Genomic DNA, 22,169 nt, shown 5'->3' with positions numbered 1-22,169 from the left:
AAAAACGTGGCATATATACACAATAGAACAGAAAGAAAGAAAGAAAGAAAGAAAGAAAGAAAGAAAGAAAGAAAGAAAGAAAGAAAGAAAGAAAGAAAGAAAGGGAGAGAAAGGGAGGCAGGCAGGGAGGGAGGGAAAGATAGAAAGAAATCTTGTCTCTTGCAACAACATGGAGGAACCTGGAGAACACTGTGCTCAATGAAACAAGCCAGGCACAGAAATGCAAGCACTGCATGATATCACTTATATGTAAAATCTAAAAAAGTTGAATTCATAGAAGCAGTGAGTAAAATGGTGGTTACCAGGGATTGAGAGGGAAGGTGAGGGATCAGGAGGGTGGACCAGAAAGATGTTGGTCAAAGGACAGAAATTTTCAGTTAAGAAGAAGAGTAAGTTCAAGAGATCTATTTACAGCATGGTAACTAGAGTTAATAACAATGTACTGTACACTTGAAAATTGCTAAGAGAATAGATTTTTTTTTCCCCCCCAAGACAGAATTTTGCTCTTACCCCCAGGCTGGAGTGAAGTGGCGTGATCTCGGCTCACTGCAACCTCCACCCCCTGGGTTCAAGTGATTCTCCAGCCTCAGCCTCCTGAATAGCTGGGATTAAAGGAGCCTGCCACCACGCCTGGCTAATTTTTGTATTTTTAGTAGAGATAGGGTTTCACCATGTTGGCCAGGCTCATTTTGAACTCTTGACCTCAGGCGATCCACCCATCTCAGCCTCCCAAAGTGCTAGGATTACAGGCATGAGCCACCGTGCCCGGCCAAGAGAGTAGATTTTTAAGTGATCTCACCATAAATAAACATAAGTATATGAGGTAATACATATGTTAATTAGCTCAATGTAGCCATTTCCCAATGTATACATATTTCAAATATCATGTTGTACACCAAAAATATATACAATATTTGTCAATTTAAATAAAAGTAAAGTCAGATTAACAATATATGAAAAAACAAATAAAAAAACTCAACCTAATAAAAGGCATGAACAAAGGGAAAAAAGAAGCCATAACAAATGGGAGAAGTGGGAAACAATTAGCAAGATGGTGGAATGAAATATAAAATATTGCTAATTATACTAAATGAAAATGGACTAAATATACTAATTAAAGGGCAGATATTGACAGTTTGTATAAAAAGGCAAGAGCTATCGAAATGCTGTCTACAAGAAACACACTTTAAATATAAAGACAGAGATAGGTTAAAAGAACGGAGAAAGATACACCATGCAAACATTAATCACAGAAATGCTGGTAGAGCTAATATTAATATCACATACTGTACACTTCAGCAAAACAAGGAATATTAACAAAGCCAAAGAGAAATATTTTGAAACAATAAAAGGATTAATTCAGCAAGAAGACATAGTAACTCTAAATGTGTATGTACCTCATGAGGAAGCTCCAAAATACATAAAGCAAAAACTGACAAATCGGAAAGGAAGAATGGGACTCTACAATTTTATTTTAGAGATTTCAACATTCATCTCTCAGATTTGACAAAACAAGTAGACAGAAAAATCAATAAGGATATTAAAAAAAAACTTGAATATTATTAACTTATTGGTCATTTATGGAACACTCAACACAACAACTTCAGAGAACATATTCTTTTCTAATGCCCATAAAAAATTCATTCAACAAAACAAACCATATTTTGGGGCATAAAACAAGCTTCAATACATTTTTAAAAACTAAAATTAAGAGTACAGTATATTCTCTGACCACACATAATTAAATGGGAAGCCTATAATATGCCGACATATTTAGAAATGAAATAACCAACTTTTAAATAACCCACATAGCCTTTCCCCAAAAGGGTTCCTTATACGAACCATGGATGGCCAAAAATAATTTGAGTGACTACTTTCTCAGTTCTCCCAAAAATGTTATATAAATAGTACCACAATACAACACAAGCACAGGAGAGAATAGAGTGACTAACAGCCTTAGGCATTACAGATCAGTTCTCCAAGGAAACCCCAGTTAAGACAGGCAGAATGAGTCAAAGAAATCCAAGGGCAATTAGAAAACATTTACAACGAAATGCTAATAAAAATACAACGTATCAACATTTGTAGTATACAGCTAATGCAGCGCATAGAGGGAAATTTATAGTGTTTAATATTAGTAGTAGAAAAAAAGATTACAAATAACTACCTAAGCTTCCACATAAAACTAGAAAGAGGGACAAACTGAATTCAAAAAAGGGAAAAAATAAGAGCAGAAATCAATTAAACAAAAAATGAACAAAATAGGCTGGGCGCGGTGGCTCATGCCTGCAATCCCAGCACTTCCGGGGGTGGGCAGATCACCTAAGGTCAGGAGTTCGAGACCAGCATGGTCAACATGGCGAAACCCCCCCTCTACTAAAAAATACAAAAATTAGCTGGGCATGGTGGCGCATGCCTATAATCCCAGCTACTCAGGAGGCTGAGGCAGGAGAATTATTTGAACCCGGAAGGTGGAGGTTGCAGTGAGCCAAGATTGTGCCACTGCATTCCAGCTTGGATGACAGAATGAGACTCTGGGTTGAAAAAACAAACAAAACAAAGAGAAACAAAATAGAAAATAATTAGTGACATACAATGAAAATCAACTGAAAATTTATTGAAAGGAGAAAATGTGAATTGCCAGTGAAAGAGGAAACACTATCACAAATCCTATCATTATTTAAACAGTATAGAACTATTATAAACAACTATGTCAATTAATTCAACACCACAGACTGAAACTGACAAAGTCCTTGCAAATTACAATTTATCAAATCTGACAGAAAAAAAATCTAAACAGCCCTATATCTACTAATGAAATTCAATGTTGAATTGAAAACCTTCCCAAAAACAAAACCCTAGGTGCAGATAGCTTCACTGGTCAATGCAATTGACCCAAACTTTCAGAAAACAGAAAAGAAGGATATACTCCCAATTTCTTTATGAGGCTTGCATTTCCCTTATGCAAAAAAGATCAAATATATTACAAGAAAAATAAAGACCACTATGCCATAAAATCCTTAACAAGATATTAGTAAGTCAAATGCTGCCATATACAAAAGGAGTCACACATTGTGACCAAGTGGAGTTTATCCCAAGAATACAAAGTTGGTTTAAAATACAAAAGTCAATTAATGTAATTCATACAGTAATAGAACAGTGGAAAACCACAGGATCACCTAAAAAGATGCAGATTAAAGCACCTGACAAAATTCAATACCCTTTGATGATAAAAATTCTTAGCAAACTAGGAATAAAAAGGGAACATCCTCAACCAGATAAAGGAATCAAGAAAAAACTACAGGTAACAGAATACTTAATGGTGAAAGACTGAATACTTATCTCTCTAAGATCAGAAACAAGGCAAAGAAGTCCATAGTCACCAGTTCTATTTAACATTTTATGGAGGCCCTACTTAAGGCAATAAGGTAGAATACTGAAAATAAGAGAATTAAAAGGCATAACCATGGGAGATGAAGGTAGAAACTGACTTTATTTGTATATATGATCCAAGTAGATAGAAAATCCTAAGATCTACCAAAAAAACAAACAAATAAAAAAAACCCTAGTAGAACTAAGTGAATTTAACTAAGCCCACAAATATCCACTGTATTCCTACACACGAACAACAAACAATTGCAAAATAAAAAGAATTAGCAGTTACAATAATATCAAAAACCTAAAACACTTAGGAACAAATTTCATGAAATATTTGTAAAACCTGAACAGTGAAAACTATACAACAGTGCTGAAAGAAATTAAAGAAAATATAAATAAATCAGTGTGTGTGTATATGTGTCATGCTCACTGTGTGGGCCAATGTTATATGAACTACACAAAATACAGTTCTAAGTCTGATATGGCCAAGAAGCCACAAGTTTGGAACCTTTGCTCTAGATGTTCTAAATTTTATTGTTGAAACAAACAAGACCATCAGAAAACCTAGTACTTACACTACATTATTTTTTTCAACCAAATTGCATTTTCTTAGTAAATCTTTAGTTTATACTCTGTATAAACAATGTGAAGGTTATATTTTAGAAATGCTGAAAAAGTTATCTACTACCTGGAGTATCTCCATTATGAGGGCCCAAAAGAAATTTTTTCTCAGATCTCAATTTCAGAAAATATGAATTCTCCAAATCATCTAGTATACCTACGAAGCTATGGACTATGCAAATCTCAAAATTCATCAAGTTTCCAAATTTGGCTCTGGTTGCTAGATAACTGAATCTAAGTTTAATAATTGTAAATTACATACATTTTTCTGTATAATCCATTTTCCCCTGGTCTTAATTTACTAATTTTACCTTTGTATTCTTATTTTTTTAGAGTATATACTCTAAACTACTTCAAATCATTTTGGGGGATGAAGTATCTTTTACCTAAATACATAGATGACTTTTTTTAACTTAAAGAGTCAGGGTCGCTAAAGAATTAACCATATAGTCAAGCACATAATACAGACCATAAAATATTTTAAATGTATATGGTTTCACATTACTTTTACGGAGCAGAAAATAGTAGGAGCTAATGAATGCGAAAGGAAGACTAGGGTGGGAAAACCCTAGAGAAGAGGTAGGATCTAGGTGGAGCTCTGAATAATGAAGATAAAGAGGGTAGCAGGTAGACAACATGAGCAATAACAGGGTATCAGGATACAATGTAAAGGCAACCGGTTGAGATTAAGTGTTGTAAAGATAAAGTTGAGTGGACAGAATGAAGTCATATAATATATAGTTCAAAGCCAAACTGAGCTTTAGTTTGATTCTTAAATGTAAAATAACATAGTAAAACAGGTTACAAAGGCTTTGAAATATATAGGAGATACACACTGTCATCTCAAACTTTTTGTTTAGTAGTTATTGGAGCCACTACCTTAAGAAATCTAATTGTAGGCCGGGTGTGGTGGCTCATGCCTGTAATCTCAGCACTTTTGGAGGCCGAGGCAGGTGGATCACCTGAGGTCAGGAGTTCGAGACTAGTCTGGCCAACATGGTGAAACCCCGTCTCTACTAAAAATACAAAAATTAGCTGGGCATGGTGTCAGGTGCCTGTAATCCCAGCTACTTGGGAGGCTGAGGCAGGAGAATCACTTGAACCCGGCAGGCAGAGGTTGCAGTGAGCCGAGATGGTGCCATTGTACTCCAGCCTAGGCAACAAGAGCAAAACTCTGTCTCAAAAAAAAAAAAATATATATATATATATATATATATATATAATTGTAAACTTTCATATGCAGAAGGGGTCTTAAGAGAAACTATATGGTACAACTTAATTTTAGAGATTAAAAAACACAGGAATAAAGAAAAATGTATAGTATTTCAAATGATGTACAAAGCTTATCATCCTTAAAATCCCAACCTATTGATCACCTGGGTTGATTTGAGTTAATATGAATTACTTTTAGTTCTTCTTTATACAACATATACACCTAACCAAAGCCAAGGAGAGTCTAAACACACTCCCAAGGTGTGGGTTGGGCAGAGGGAAAGAGGGTGGTGATTCTTTCACTGTACAAGAATAACTCAAAATGAAAAACCAGCATTTACTATGTTCTAAGTACAATGTTGAGTCATTGAAGATACCAAAAACAAAGCTATTCACAGAAATCAGACTATAACACTAAAAGCTCAAGACAATGAAAAAGGAAACCCATTAAATGTCTAGAAATACTTAAAATCACTGTCAACATAATTTAGCATTTCCATTTACCCAACACTTTCTAAAAGATATATTCTTCCATAATTCATAAAACATTTACAAAACGATCCACCTGCCAAGATTATTTTTTAAATGATATATGTAGGGCTTAATCTTAACATTCTGGTTGTCTAATGAAAGTTTTCAGAAGAGAGCATACTTCTATCTAGAGCTATCTCCCTTGACTTTATTTCATGGAGAAAACTAAAAAATAAGAGGACAGAGAAACAGAGAAAGATATTAAAAAAAAAAAAGTACTTGTGCAGATGTGATACAAAATCTTAAAAACGAAAACTTTCTGATATGTGTGAACATTTAAACCCAGCACGTTTTTGGAAAACCCTAACTAATTACTTCTTTGTGAAATATAAGATTTTAGGCCAGCACAGTGGCTCACGCCTGTAATACCGGCACTTTGGGAGGCCGAGGCACGGGGATCACCTAAGGTCAGGAGTTCGAGACCAGCCTGGCCAACATTGTGAAACCCCGTCTCCACTAAAAAAATACAAAAAAAAAAAAAAAATTAGCGCAGCGTGGTGGCGTGTGCCTGTAATTCCAGCTACTCGGGAGGCAGAGACAGGAGAATTGCTTGAACCTGGGAGGCGGAGGTTGCAGTGAGCTGAGATCGCACCACTGCACTCCAGCTTGGATGACAGAACAAGATTCCGTTTCAGGGAAAAAAACAAAAAAAGAAATATAAGAATTTAGAAGCTGAGTGGACAGAATCAAGTCAAATAATATATAATTCAAAGCCAAATTGAGCTTTGGTTTCTCAAACTTGCTTAAGCATGTGACACAAATATATGTTGGTCTTATGATGACAGTGCATAAATTACAAATGCTGAACATATGACAAGGACTAGGCAAGTGGCAACAGGACAGATTCAAGGTTAGAACCAGGTAAGGATAAACACTAGTTAGATGAATAAGGTCAAGAAGTGAGAAAGTCTGTGTGAAATCAAAGAGTTAGGCTGGCAGCAATATTCAAACACTGAGTTCAGGATAAATATCTGGACAACCTGCAGCAAGAAAAAGAAATCATGATTAAGTAGGCAGTATTACCAAAACTGAGAGAAAGAGGTTAAATGACAAAAGTTCAGGACAGCAAAGAATCCAGACAGCACAGAACACCAAAAACAGTTTTAACACTGAACCTAACACTATTTCTCACCTCAAACAGTTCCTCAAAATTTTATGGTAGTGGGAAGATATGGAATTTGAGAATGAGAAAGACAGAGATGTACAGATGTTACTGACCTTTCTCTTTCCCAGTGAAAACATTATTTGTTCCAAAGCTAATATCGAAAATAAATTGTTGCAAAAATATAGTATACATAAATATTGATACTTATACAAACAAAAGAAGGTAAGAAGTAAATCTTAAATGACTCAATTTTACCTCTGTACAAAGAAATTTGAAACATCTTAGTTTTTAAATAAAGGAAGATCTACATTATCTGAATTTTATTTTTCATTTTCATAGACTATATAAAATAAGAGAAAGAACTTCTCTTGACCAGATGAAAACCAAAGTGATACCCGTGAAAGGAGGGAACGATAGGAAAGACACTTTATAGCCCTCGAAATAAAAAAAAAAATTCAAATTTGACAAATATTTCATATATCTGTTTCACTTACCACTTAATGTTACTCCACAAGCAAAATATTTTTCTACTTATTTCTATTAATAGCTTCTCTTTGCACTCACTACTTCCTTCAGAAATCCTCAAACTCCTTTCTGAAATTCTGAATGACTAATCTTGGACTGATAATTTTAAAGCAATATTCAAATTCCCACACAGATTGCCACATGAAGTTTTTCTCCAGCTCTTTAAAATTGCTATATTGTAGTTAAAGCATAGAGTGACCTACAGGGTGTGTCAAAGAGACTGGAGAAGTCGGTACTGTGTGATTAATTAATAAATTTTATAAAATAGTAAAGAATATATTTGAAACAAGCAGACTTGTCTAAATCTTACTTTTACTCCCTTAATGACTGTTAACTTGTAAACTGGGCAATACATTGTAAAATAGCAGTTGTGCAAGTGTGGTCCATAGGATCTATGAGAATCTCCAAGACTCTTAGAGGGTCTGTGAGGTCAAAATTATTTTTAAACAACTAAGATGGTTATTTGCCTGTTGCACTGTGTTGACACTTGCACTGATGACAGAAAAGCAACGGTGGGTAAACCTGCTAGTTTCTTAACATCAATCAAGGCCATGATACCAATCTGTACTAGTTAGTAGTTATCATATTCTTCTCTGCATGTACTCATAATTTTGTATTTTAAAAAAAGAGAGAAAAAGAAAAACCCAGTTTCCTTCATGAAGCAGTAGAAAATATCATTCTTAAACAATTTCAATCTTAGGCCAGGTGCAGTCACTCACGCCTGTAATGCTAGCGCTTTAGGAGGCTGAGACTCCTAAAAGAGTACTGCTTGAAGTCAGGAGTTCAAGACCAACCTGGCCAACAGAGTGAGATTTCGTCTCTATTAAAAAAAAAAAAAAAAAAAAAGAAATTTTTTTAATCTTGAATATATAACTTTGATATTCTGTGTGACAAAACAGCACTTCCACTACATACCCAAAGTACGGTAGCTGTCTCAAGAAAAACACTTGTGCAAACTGCAAATGGTAGCTAACTTTTTTTCATAGAATACCATTTTTTCTTAAGGCATACTATAATTATTCACTTATTTGGCAGACATTTTCTCAAAACGAACGACATGAGCCTGTCATTTCAAGAAAAACAATTCAAATTATTTGTCATCAATAATAAAATTCAAACTTTCAAGCAAAATTAGAATTTTGGAGATCTTATATCTGACACGTGACAGCTTCCCAGTTTTTGACTTTTCTGAGAACACTGATGCTGTTAGAAAATGTGATTTTTTTTTTTTTTTTTTTTTTGAGATGGAGTCTTGCTCTGTCGCCAGGCTTGAGTGCAGTGGTGCTATCTCGGCTTACTGCAACCTCCGCCTCCTGGGTTCAAGTGAATTCTCCTGCCTCAGCCTGCCGAGTAGCTGGGACTACAGGCGCATGCCACTACACCCAGCTAATCTTTGTATTTTTAGTAGAGACAGGGTTTCACTATGTTTGCCACGATGGTTTTGATCTCTTGACGTTGTGATCCACCCATCTCAGCCTCCCAAAGTGCTGGGATTACAGGTGTGGGCCACTGCGCCTGGCTGAAAATGTGATTTTTAAAAATATTGCAGAATAAAAGAAACCAGTATTTTCATATGACCAATATTATAAAAATCATACATGGTTTTGATAAATTCAAAGTACACAATAAGCCAGTGAGTTTTAATCTAACAAAGTTCAGAAAGTTCACCGGTAATTGTTTCAGATTCCACACTGCAACTAACCTTTAAGAAACTACCACTTGAGGAGTTTGGAATGGTTTTAAAGAAGATTATCCACAATTATCTGAAAGCGCTATGAAAATACTTTTTGTTTTTTTATCCTCATATCAATGTGACACTAAATTTCTTTAGAGACTTAGACCAAATAATGTATCACAATAGACTGAATATGACAGCAGATATGATGGGCATGGTGGCTGGCACCTGTAGTCTCAGCTACTCAGGAGGCTGAGGCAGAATGACTGCTTAGCCCAGGAGTTCAAGGCTAAAGTGCATTATGATTGTACCTGTGAATAGCCACTGCACTCCAGCCTGGGCAACGTAATGAGACCTCATCTCTAAAATAAAAGTTAAATTAAATTAATAAAGAAGATAATGAGGGTCTATTATCTTCTATTAAGTCAGATGTTAAAGATATTTATAAAAAGTAAAACAATGCCGCTCTCCTACAAGTTTTTTCTTTTGGAAAATAGTTATTTTTTATAAAAGTATGTTAACATGCAATGGTTTATCATTTTTTTAAAATGAATAAATGTGTAAATGTTTTTAAAATTTTCTTTAAACTTTAATTTTAATTTTCTTTAAACTATAATTTCTAATATGGTAAATAGTGATAGATATAACTCTCAGAAACAAAAAACTTTTGAGTTCTCCATAATTTTTAACAGTGAAAAAGAGACCTAAGACTAAAAGAATTTAAAACCATTGCTCTAATAATCCCTGATGCTCAAATTTTCCTGTCAAATGGGGGCGGTGACAGCATAAGGATAGAAGATGAGGGTTAAAAAAGGTTAACAGTTAAGGGTTAACTATGTAACTAAAGGCTGTGCTAAATGTTTATGCAGATTACTTCATTTATTCCTTATAAGCTGCTTATGAAGTGGGTACCTACCTCCTCACAGAATCATTCAGAGGATTAAATAAAACAATGCTTGTGAAGTACCTGGCACACTCCCTCTATATATATAATTTAAATACTCAATAAAGGGTAGCTAATGTGCCAATTACTGTTGCCACCATAAAACTATGTGCTATCCTACTTACAACACATATCCAACTAGTTAGAGGTCTAATTCCATCCAAGACTAAATTATTAATGGCCAGTATTAATCCAACCACACATGAAAGTTATCAGCTCATAGGCATTTAACAATTACGAACACCTTGTGAAAAGCCTTTCGTTTGGCAAATTTGGAAGATATATACTAAGCCAAACCAATGGTTAACAAGACTTTGCTGCTCATCAACTTTGTAGTGATCAAGTCACCTCATACCAGAATGAGCTGTTATCAAGTGTCAAAACAAAGGCCTCTCACAATTCAGAACCAGTAAAGGGCCAACGTTGTTGCCTCTATACATAGATAATATATGATGAAGACCTTTTCTAATTAATGCTCCATAACATGCAATAATTACCAGACTATGATGGATCAGTGGGAAACTAGTAGTTCATTCGACAGTCGTGCCTTTACTTTCATATAAGAGTAATACACTGATTCACACACTTCTAGTTATACTACCTTTCCACAAGCTATTTGGAGCCTCCATATTCCACTAAAATATCATTCTTCTTTACAGATATTAACTAACATACGTGCATCTTATACTACTTCCCCATTAATTCTCCCAAAATTGGCGTATGAAAGCAATGTTACAATATCAGTCCCACCCTTACAAGAAAAATTGGACTTTCAAATAAGAGTATCCTCACTGCAAAATATATAGGTTGATCATCCCTAATCTGAAAATTCAAAATCTGAAATGCTCCAAAATCCAAAACTTTTTTTTTTTTTTAATTTTTACTTTTTTGTAGACATAGGGTCTCACTATGTTGCTTAGGCTGGTCTTGAACTCCTGGGCTCAAGTGATCCTCTCACTTCAGCCTCCCAAATTGCTGTGATTACAGGCATGAGCCACTCACTGCACCTAGCCAAAGATCTGCAATTTTTTGAGCACTGACATAATGCCACAAGTGAAAACTTCTGCATTTGACCTCGTGTGACAGATCAGTCAAAACTTTGTTTTCATGAATGAAACTACTAAAAAAAAATTGCATAAAACTACATTCAGACTATGTGTATAAGGTGTATATAAAATATAAGTAACTCTCATGTGGGTCCCATCCCCAACTTATCTTTACGTATACGCAAATATTCCAAAACCTGAAAAAATCCCAAATCCAAACACTTCTGGTCCCAAACATTTTAGATAAGAAATATTCCACCTATAGCAGGAACATGAGTGTATGAGTGTGTGTGTGTATGTTTGTGTGTGTGTGGAGTATATGTAAGTATAAATGTGAATATATGTATTGTAGGTATGTGTATACACACGCATATGCCGGTTTATAGATAAAAATGAGAACCAGTGAATGTTCTTGTCAGCACCACGTTCATAAATATATATAACAAAAAGATGTGCATAAAAGTGACAACCTAAAGGTGTCCAGATAAAGAAAAATATCTGCTTACTGAAAAATTTAGAATGCATAAGGGATATCTGCTTTCTAAGGCCACTGCTGAAAACATGAGTTTCAAACTATTCAAATGGAATCAATGAAGTAAAATACTAGTATTAAAATACGTATCTATGCATCCTAAATTCAAGACTGTTTAAGATACCAACGGCAGAGGCCGGCTGCAGTGGCTCAAGCCATTACTGAGCACTTTGGGAGGCCGAGGCAGGCGGATCACCTGAGATCAGGAGTTTGTGACCAGCCTGGCCAACATGGAGAAACCCCATCTCTACTAAAAACACAAAAAATCGCCAGGCATGGTGGCGCACACCTGTAATCCCAGCTACTCGGGAGGCTGAGACAAAAGAATCACTTCAACCCCCGAGGGGGAGGTTGCAGTGAGCCAAGGTCATGCCACTGCACTCTAGCCTGGGTGACAGAGCAAGACTCTGTCTCAAAAAAAAAAAAAAAAAAAAAAGATAACAATGGCAGACATTTCTTCTTTGTCGTCTTCTTCTTCTGCACTTCTACCTCTGTGAGACAAAATTAGCTGGACTAACCTCATTGAAATTCAAGTGCCTCACACTGAGGGTACTCAATAAATGCAGTGGCTCACGCCTGTAATCCCACACTTTGAGAGGCTGAGGCATGCAAATCACGAGGTCAAGAGATTGAGACCATCCTGGCCAACATAGTGAAACCCCATCTCTACTAACAAAACAAAAATTAGCTGGGTGTGGTGGCATGCACCTGTAGTCCCAACTACTCGGGAGGCTGAGGCAGGAGAATCACTTGAACCCAAGAGGCGGAGGTTGCAGTGAGCCGAGATAGAGCCACTGAAACTCCAGCCTGGTGACAGAGCAAGACTCCGCCTCAAACAAACAAACAAAACCCATATATATATACATATATATATATATATGATTCAATCTGTCCAACATTTCTCAACTTGATTCCAAAACTTCTTGATGAATGGAAAATATTACTTTTATCAACTCTTAATGATTTACATATTTATCTAAACTTTTCAGTCACTAGACCAATTTAGGTTCTAAGAGTTACTCCAACTTTTCCTAGTGAAAAATGTCACCACAGTTACTTCAGAAATCTATGAAAGACTTACTGGTATAGTATAGAAATGATGTGCATTACATATGACAATGTGTTTTACAGAATAAAAAGAAATATAACACGTATCTGTCAAAAAAGTCTACCACACGGAGATTTGATACCATTACCAAAAATAATTTTTATGGTAAATAGCAAGTGGATTTCCCTTGTTTGACCTAGAATTCACTATTTACCATTAGTCCACAATCTTGGCAATCAAAAGGAAATGATGCCTTCCTTGAGACTCTTTCAATTTTATTTAAAAAACAAAAACAGCTAAGATAAATACAGAGCAAGAAAAGGTTCCATAATAAACCTACTTACTTTGCTTAAATCTGAACCTTAATTCAGTTCCAACCTAAAGGGTTCAGTCAAATCCTCAACCCACTGTCCATAGACAGAACCATAGAGAGTTGGCACTTTTATTTTATATACCACAACCTATAACATCAAGTACAGATGAAGCTGGACATCCTGGCTTTAGATGACAAAAGAACAAGAATGGGTATGAGAGTTACTATTACACTTAACAATATAAACATTTTTATTTTCATAAAAATTCCTACTTTCTTAAAGCAAAAATATATCAAATACTATACCCAGAACAAAGTAATCTGAACTTAATCAAAATTAAAGGATGGAAATATCTGTGAAGATTTCTTATTACTAAGACTCTTAAAAACTGGCTCAATTATAAATAATAACACTAAATATACAGTAACCAAGTTTCTGAAATGATCTCTCAGTTGTTTCATGTTTTCATATAAAAAAGCCAACATATAAACCACAGGTTTAGATACACAGCCCTTGGCCACGTAAATTTGGGGTATAAAATTAGAAGACATTTTTCCTCTTATTGATCCTTCTAAGTAGTACAATCCATTGTTACATATAATTTTACAGGAAGGTCAGCAAAATTCTAAAATTATAATCATGTCTCAGGAAAACATAAACAGAACAAGAAAAGAGGTATTTATATGAGCTGTCAGCCCTTTTTCTGCCATCTGTATATGGCTACTTTCCTGGGTATTAGTTCCTTTTACAGAAGGTAAGCAGAAGGAATGGAAATACTTTGATGCCTTTGGTTTGGAGAAGATAATTACTGCCTGGATTATTTGAATAAATGAAATAGCCAAGACACTTTATTTAATCCCTTACCTTGGACTGTGAAAAGCAATGATGTAAGGTGAAATCCACCTTTTCTAATTTTATTATGCATTTTAGACAGTATTTTACTTAAGATTTTAAAGGTCTAAATATTCAACTTAAATACATGTGGGCATATATAATCAGTAATCGCAGTTTAAAAGGTAAGCCATAGTATTATGAGAAATCATTTGTGTTATGTTCACTAATGATACTGACTTTTTTTAACTAATATTCAATAAGAGTACCTTTAAAAAGTTTGGCCGGGCGCGGTGGCTCACGCTTATAATCCCAGCACTTTGGGAGGCCGAGGCGGGCGGATCACGAGGTCAGGAGATCGAGACCACAGTGAAACCCCGTCTCTACTAAAAATACAAAAAAATTAGCCGGGCGTGGTGGCGGGCGCCTGTAGTCCCAGCTACTCGGAGAGGCTGAGGCAGGAGAATGGCGTGAACCCGGGAGGCGGAGCTTGCAGTGAGCTGAGATCGGGCCACTGCACTCCAGCCTGGGTGACAGAGCAAGACTCCGTCTCAAAAAAAAAAAAAAAAAAAAAAAAAAAAAGTTTATGATTCAAAAGATCAAGTTACAAAGACAGGAAAAAAAGAGTCTAATATTTATTCAATGTAAATAAGCATAATCTACATAAAATTCTGTATGTTCAATAAATAAAATCACAAAGGTGAAAATTACAGTAATGAACTTCAAGTAGCTCAATATTAAGTACAATAATAAAACTGTCGCTGTGGTATACAGATAAACTTCATTATCCATTACTGGACATTTACTCAAGGAGTTATCCCTGTGTGGGGTGGAGGGCTAGGGAATATATTTTTCTGGAAAGCTCATTATGTAATAAATATCTGTTTACTTGCAATATGAGGTGCTTTAGAAAATGGTACATTTATCTGCAAAGTTAGCAAATTTATTCTTTGCACTCTGTATTTTTAGCATTATGTCATTATGAGTACTTATAATTTTGGATAAGACTCTTTTATTACTACTTAGAAAATGTTACCAAGATTGACAAATATTTAAGTCAAATAATATTTTAAATAAAGAGAAAAAGCTACTTATTTAGTAAGATAGGATGCAACAGGTACATAGAAACTAAATTAAGATAAATTGAAAATTAGGAAAACTAAAATTGCAGAGGTTGTTTCAATAACTAGCAACATTGAATAAATAAGGTAATATGAAATCTTAACATGATATTAAACAATTAATAGAAATAATAAAAAACCAGTTGTTCAGGTAGCATTAAAAAAATCTATGCAAAAAGCACAAAACAGTGCTCAAGTAGGATTTCCTCAGAACATAATTAAGACTTCTAAAATCTGTTATATGCTGAAGTTTTAAATGGCTAGGAAAAATTGTCAAATAGATTTATCAAAATCTCCAAAGTACACTTATTTAAAATCCAAACCAAAAAATTTTAAAAGCAAATTAAAATGTAACAGTAGAACTTTGTAATCTAATTAGGCTTGTTTAAACTGAACCACTAAAAAGTCATGTGGCCACTTGTAATTACTAAACTCCCTTGATGAAAGTTTATACTACTATTTCTAAGTAGATAATTTTACCACACATTTTTAAGGAAACTCACTAACAATAACAAAGTAAAAATTAAAAAAAAAAGAGAAAAGAATAAAAATTAACCACAATTCAACTTAGACAACAGCTTTTAGGAAAGGGGAAAAGAGCACATTGGCAGGTGTCTGCAAGGAGGTAGGTAATACAATGGAATCAGTTTTCATTCTGCAGAACAACCATGAGACTTGCTGCAATGTCAGCTCCAAGCACACACTGAGGGACTCCAGAAAATACTCACTGATCATGCAGCACTTTATAATGCGCATAGGCTTTTTTCTCCTGCTAACCCCGCCTAGCTTCCCTTTGCAGCTTCTTCTCTCAAGCCCTCTCCCCACAGTAAAATAATCTTCCTGAAGATGTGAAATAGTTAATAAATTATCTCAACAGTCTAAGTATTAGGAATACCACTCACCACCATGAAGCCTCTTTATCTGAATTACCCAGTTTTTATTTAATGAGGAAAAAAAAGAAAAACCCTACACAATCCCACAGATAAGAATATGAGATTTAAATACCTATACCTATAAATACAAATTTCTGATAGTTTACTACATTCAATGCCAAAAGCAATTATAGTTTCACTTTGACATGTATTTCCTTGGACTGATTTATACTCAAATAGGATCTTATAAAATTTTTACAACCAGAAAAGAGAAAATATAATTTAAAATGTTCATGATTCAAATTATGGGAATTTTTTATTGATGGCTCTCTAGCATCAGTGCCCTAAATCTCAGGGTTTTAATATTTTTAATTTAATAATTTGTTTTATAATAATCAAAGTCACATGAAAAATCTAGGACCAGAGTATACCAGCTAAATTAAGCAATCAGATTGATATAAACATGCTTAGTTTAAAGCTAAAATAACCAACTGTTTTTAATAGTTAACTGCAGCAAAGCTTTAGGCTTAGATATGTAAATGAATTCTAAGACATATGATACTAAACCTTACTCAAAGCTGCTTTGCAGACCCCACCTTCTAATGAGTTAATCTAAAGGTCACCACCAGCACAAGGCTTTTTATTAAGTCTGAGTCTCCCCTTTTTCCCTAGCAAACATATATCTACAATTTATGAAACATGAAGTTTAAACAAAATAATTATAGACGTCTATAGTAATCATGTGAACCAGTCTGAAACATTCTCACACGGAATAGGTCTGACCGTGTCTTGCTTTTATGCTCTGCTTCTCTTTGCTCTCTCCTCTAATCTATTCATCTGTAAAATAATTCCGGCAGATAAGATTTCTTTGTTCAGATTTTAACTTTCATTTCACTTAACAAACCTAGCCCTACCTCAAGAATGTCTTCTAGAACATATGCTTCCATTTCAGCCGCTGTCTCCACCATGTTTTATCAAACTGCCATGTTTCTTACTGCACTATGATTAGATCATTGCCAGCAGGAACACTCCTCTGTGTCAGCAAGGGAACAGGAAATGGAATGTTCTATTACATGCCTAAAGCAGCTTAGCTGTTCACTAGCCAGGCATCTACCAAAAGAGCAGGGGGTGACTCACTGTGTATTTTTTAAAGATACAGAAGCTCTATTCCAAAGCAAACTTCTGTCAAGTAATTTTAACAGACAAAATAAATTCTCTTATTTTACCACTTCAATTTTTAAAATCCTAAAATTTCAAAAAAGAAATAATATATTTTTTAAAAAGCTATTTAACACGTCTGGCTTCCTGGTTGAACAAAAGAGGTTGAAGTGGGTTACGCAGCAATTTATCCTTAGTAAAGCCTTGTAGTGAGATTAATGGCTGTATTAAAGATGCAAAGAAGGAGGCATGATAATGCCAAGTTAGAAATTTGCTACAACAGGCAAATGTATTATATAACATACATATTACAGTTGACTTCAGGGTTTCAAAAATAATTATCCTAATGTAGATTTTTTAATAGTAAATTGGTTTTTATAAACTAATCTGTTTGTAAATACCTATGAGAACCAGGTTAACATTCAACCGATTTACAGTTACTGAAGCAAGCTATAATATTTGATATATGCATTTTCTAGTAGTGCCCTTTAACTTCATTTACTAACCAAAGAAATGGCCTGTTTTTTCTCTTACAACAAATACTCTAAGATACTAAAATATCCTAGATAAATGAAATTTAGAGACACTAAATCTGGATCATCAAACAGCAGATAAAGTGAGTGAGTGACAGTGGAGCCAATATATATTATATGCATTCCTGTAATTGATCTTCCATTTAGTAAAACTTGTTAGATTGTCAAATTTCTTCCTTATACAACCTTGGATATGAAAAAATGCACTGAAAAAGGAACAATGGGCCGGGCGCAGTGGCTCACACCTGTATTCCCAGCACTCTGGGAGGCTGAGGTGGGCAGATCATTTGAGGCCAGGAGTTCCATCAAGACCAGCCTGGCCAACATGGTGAAACCCCGTCTCTACTAAAAATATGAAAATTAGCTAGGCGTAGTAGTGCATGCTTGTAATCCCAGCTACTAAGGTGGCTGTACGAGAATCACGTGAACCCAGGAGGTGGACGTTGCAGTTGTGCCACTGGCACCCTAGCCTGGGCAACAGAGTGAGACTGTCTCCAGAAACACAAAGGAACAATGTTTTATGCTCTAAACTGAGAAAAGTGATGTGATGATGTGCATGACATTGCTGGTATTATCTCCTCAAAGTGATGCCATGTTTTAGTGGAGATTTTGGAGTACTCTTGGGCCTCAATTAATCATAAAATGGGATAATATTTATTCAACTTGAAATATCAGAAACTGCTCTAGGTGCAGTCAACTAGACAGATTATGGTTTCTTAACAGTTTATATTAAGATTAGATGATATAAAGTACCTACTACATGGTTTCTGATATTTAGGAAATACCCATAGTGTGTCAAGCAATATATGATTTTTTTTAAAATAAACATATTATTTATCCTCATAACAAGCCAGCTATGCTATAATTTTTAAACTACATTTTGCTTACTATATGCCATTTTAAATGGTTTTATATATTAACTCATTTAATTTTCACAGTAGTCCTAAAAGGTATTATTATCCCCATTTTACATATGTGGAAATGGAACAAAAAGAGGTTAAGCAACTTGCCCAATTATTTCAAGCTAAGCTAATTAAGTTGAAGGGCTAAGATCTGAATCCAGGCAGTTTGCACCAGACTAGAGTCCATATCCAGAATCATCAACTATATTTCTTCCATGTGATAATCTCATTTTACAGATAAGGGAACCAAGTATCAGACAGAGCACACAGTTACATGGCAGAGTCAAATCCAGATGCAAATCCAGAACTGATTGCAAAGGCTATGTGGAATTAATGGCAAACAAATGACACTATGTTTTACCTCATACCATGCCTAGTGTTTACATTTAGGTATGGGTATGCCTGGCATTTGAAGGCTGCTCAAAGTAATTTACATTGTTGAGACCTGGCTTAAAAAGAAACTACAAACTGGCTTTTGTTATTTCCTGCCTTCCAGGTCAATTCTTTCTATGCTTCAAATAAACTGCTCCATCTTTAGACTTAACACAAGTTATCAACAAATTTTCCCTTTCTCAAATTTTCCTCCAATGTTATCAAGCAATGACAGGTTTGAGTTCAAGGAACTTATGCTGGAACACTCTCCTTTTCCATAAGCCAAGAATAGGCCTTCCAAATCCTTTATCTGACAAGAAATGGGGGCCCCTAAGACTCAAGTTAATAAAACCATTCACTCTCCCCTTCTCTTCCATTCTAGGATTATGGGGTGCTTCTGTTTTCTGACATTTACTGTTGTTTTTAACAATAAATATGTGATTATGGCTTTCTCACAGAATTATGGTTATCATTTATTATCTGTCTCCCTTAAAGACTAGAAAAAAGCAGGCAACACTGTTGAAAGTAGGCAACACTTTGGCCGGGCGTGGTGGCTCATGCCTGTCCTGTAATCCCAGCACTCTGGGAGGCCGAGACGGGCAGATCACCCGAGGTCAGGAGTTCGAGACCAGCCTGATTAACATGGTGAAACGCCGTCTCTACTAAAAATACAAAAACAATAAGCTGGCTGTAGTGGTGGGCGCCTGTAATCCCAGCTACTTGGGAGGCTGAGGCAGGAGAATCGCTTGAACCCGGGCGGCGGAGGTTGTAGTGAGCCGAGATCACGCCACTGCACTCCAGCTTGGGCAACAGGGCAAGACTCTGTCTAAAAAAAAAAAAAAAAGCAAGCAAGCAAGCAAGCAAGCAAGCAAGCAAGCAGGCAAGCAAGCAGGCAAGCAAGCAAGCAGGCAAGCAAGCAAGCAGGCAATACTTTATTCACCAATGCATACCTAGAGCCGGCACTCTGGCATAGAGCAGGCTCTTAAGCTTTTTTTTTTTTTTTTGAGGCGGAATCTCGCTCTGTTGCCCAGGCTGGAGTGCAGTGGCACAATCTCTGCTGACAGCAACCTCCGCCTCCCAGGTTCAAGCAATTCTCCTGCCTCAGCTTCCCGAGCAGCTGGGACTACAGGTGCGTGCCACCACGCCGAGCTAACTTTTAGTATTTTTAGTAGAAACGGGGTTTCACCGTGTTAGCCAGGATGGTCTCCATCTCCTGACCTAGTGATCTGCCCGCCTCAGCCACCCAAAGTGCTGGGATTACAGGCGTGAGCCACCGCGCCCGCCAGCATTTTTTGATTAAATGAACAAATTTATGAAGAAGAGAATTGTCTGATATCCACTTCAGTATCCTAATACCTTTTAAATTATTGCTACTAATAGTAATAATTCCTTTTTTTCTTTTTTTGAGACAGAGTCTCACACTGTCACCTGGGCTGGAGTGCAGTGGTGCGATTCCGGCTCACTGCAACCTCCGCCTCTGGATTCAAGCGATTCTCCTGCCTCAGCCACCAGAGTAGCTGCCGATTACAGGCGCCTGCCACCATGCCCAGCTAATTTCTTGTATTTTTAGTAGAGACGGGGTTTCAGCATGTTGGCGAGGCTGGTCTTGAATTCCTGACCTCGTAATTTGCCCGCCTCGGACTCCCAAAGTGCTGGGATTACAGGCGTGACCACCGCACCTGGCCCAATAGTAATAATTTATTCTTTCTTTTTCTTTTTTGAGGCGGAGTCTCGCTCTGTCGCCCAGGCTGGAATGCAGTGGCGAGATCTCGGCTAACTGCAACCTCCGCCTCCTGGGCTCAAGTGATTCTCCTGCCTCAGCCTCCCCAGTAGCTGGGACTACAGGCGCGTGCCACAGTTTCTAACAAAAGCATTTGTTCTTTTACTCTATCTTTAGGTCACTGAAATAAGATATTAGAAGTATTGAATATAAACAGAATCTAAAATTTCAGATTTTCTGCATTTGTTGCATAGCAAAATAATGTATCCCCTTTAATTGTTTCCCAGTCCTTTTCATCAATATGATTACCTATGTCACTGCAGGATACCATGGGCGGATACCATGGGCAAAAGGATATAAAGAGAAATTTATACATATTTGTCTAAAACCTGTCATCCTAAAAACAAGCCACCTTCCGGTTCAACCTAATTTTATTTTTGAGATGGAGTCTTGCTTTGCACTCCAGGTTGGAGTGCAGTGGTGCTGTCCCGGCTCACTGCAACCTCCAACTCCTGGGTTCAAGTGATTCTCCTGCCTCAGCCTCTCGAGTAGCTGGGATTACAGGTGCCCACCACCATGCCTAGCTCATTTTTGCATTTTTAGTAGAGACAGGGTTTCATCATGTTGGCCAGGCTGGTCTCGAACTCCTGACCTCGAGTGATCGCCTGCCTCTGCCTCCCAAAGTGCTGGGATTACAGGTGTGAGCCACCGCACCCAGCCTCAACCTAATTTTATAGGCAAGAAAATTGTCTTCTCATTTATCTAAAATGGATTTCAATGGCACAAGACTTTTCATTATTTTGCCAACAGCAGAAGTATTAAAGTGTAAATAGCAATTAACATATTAAGCTATGCAAACAAATGTAAACATATAAAAATAATTTAAAATAATAAAAGAAAATATTGACTGAAAATGAGGTTCAAATATCCAAAACGAAGAGTGAAACCTCTCATAAAAAAGAAGGTAAAGGACAAAAAAGCTCAGTAAATACCTAGATTGAATGAAAGAATCTTCCAAAATTGACAATTTTATTTAGGACCAGCATTGGTTTCCCTGAAGAAGGAAAAAGAAAATCAAAACAAAAAAATATGTAGAAATGTGCTGACAAGCAAGCAACTCTGTTTTGCATGACTTAACACTTTGTTGTTTGTTCCCTTCACGTAAAACTTTAATAGAAAACTCCTTGTAAAGGAGTTTCATTCCCATCAATTTTTTAACTTAGGGAATGGTGAGGCTTCAAAACTCACATATTCAAACAAAACAAGGACAGACAACTGGTGGTAGGAAAAATTTAATGATTTTGCCCACTCACATAAACTACTAGAAAAAAAACTAAAACAATTCTACCTCTTAAAATTATTAAATTTAATAATTACTTTATAGTATCTCTCTTTTTCTCTTTTCTTCTGTGTAAATTCTAGTAAAGCATAAGTATGAAACCTAAGTGTGAAAGAGCCTAAACCAAGTATAAGTGAAAGATATTAAAACAGAATTTAAGTTAAAAGGCTAATACAATTTGGTAAGATTTCTGAAAGTCCATACATTATTAAAACAACACATTCCCATGATTTTACCTTTTATTTCTCTTAACTAACTCATGCTATAAAATGACTGAAGAATCTAGATATATGTCTAATGTAGCACAAAATAAAGAATAAAAAGTAATATTCTTTTTATTACCGCTATAGTTTATTTTCTTCTTTATTAACTATGATTTTTATGTAAAAGT

At 35.9% G+C, this 22,169-nt stretch overlaps 1 protein-coding gene across 6 annotated transcripts in view; it reads right to left on the bottom strand.

Annotated features, from left to right (window-relative positions):
• Nucleotides 1–22,169, bottom strand: part of ANKRD17 (ankyrin repeat domain 17) — a 181,859-nt gene that overhangs the window by 128,480 nt on the left and 31,210 nt on the right. Inside the window, exon 1 of one of the 6 annotated variants that reach the window (XM_032150355.2) lies at nucleotides 16,669–19,350. The exons of the other annotated variants lie outside the window; for them this stretch is intronic. Within the exon in view, the coding sequence (XP_032006246.1) occupies nucleotides 16,669–16,722 (54 nt within the window). The 5' untranslated portion in view covers nucleotides 16,723–19,350. Of the gene's footprint in view, nucleotides 1–16,668; nucleotides 19,351–22,169 lie in introns of those variants that run through there. 6 annotated transcript variants of the gene reach the window in all.

The sequence above is a fragment of the Hylobates moloch genome, unplaced genomic scaffold (genome assembly GCF_009828535.3).
Source record: "Hylobates moloch isolate HMO894 unplaced genomic scaffold, HMol_V3 SCAFFOLD_2, whole genome shotgun sequence".
NCBI lineage: Eukaryota > Metazoa > Chordata > Mammalia > Primates > Hylobatidae > Hylobates > Hylobates moloch.
Note: the sequence above shows the minus strand (reverse complement) of the source record. Positions and strands in the feature narration are given on the sequence as shown.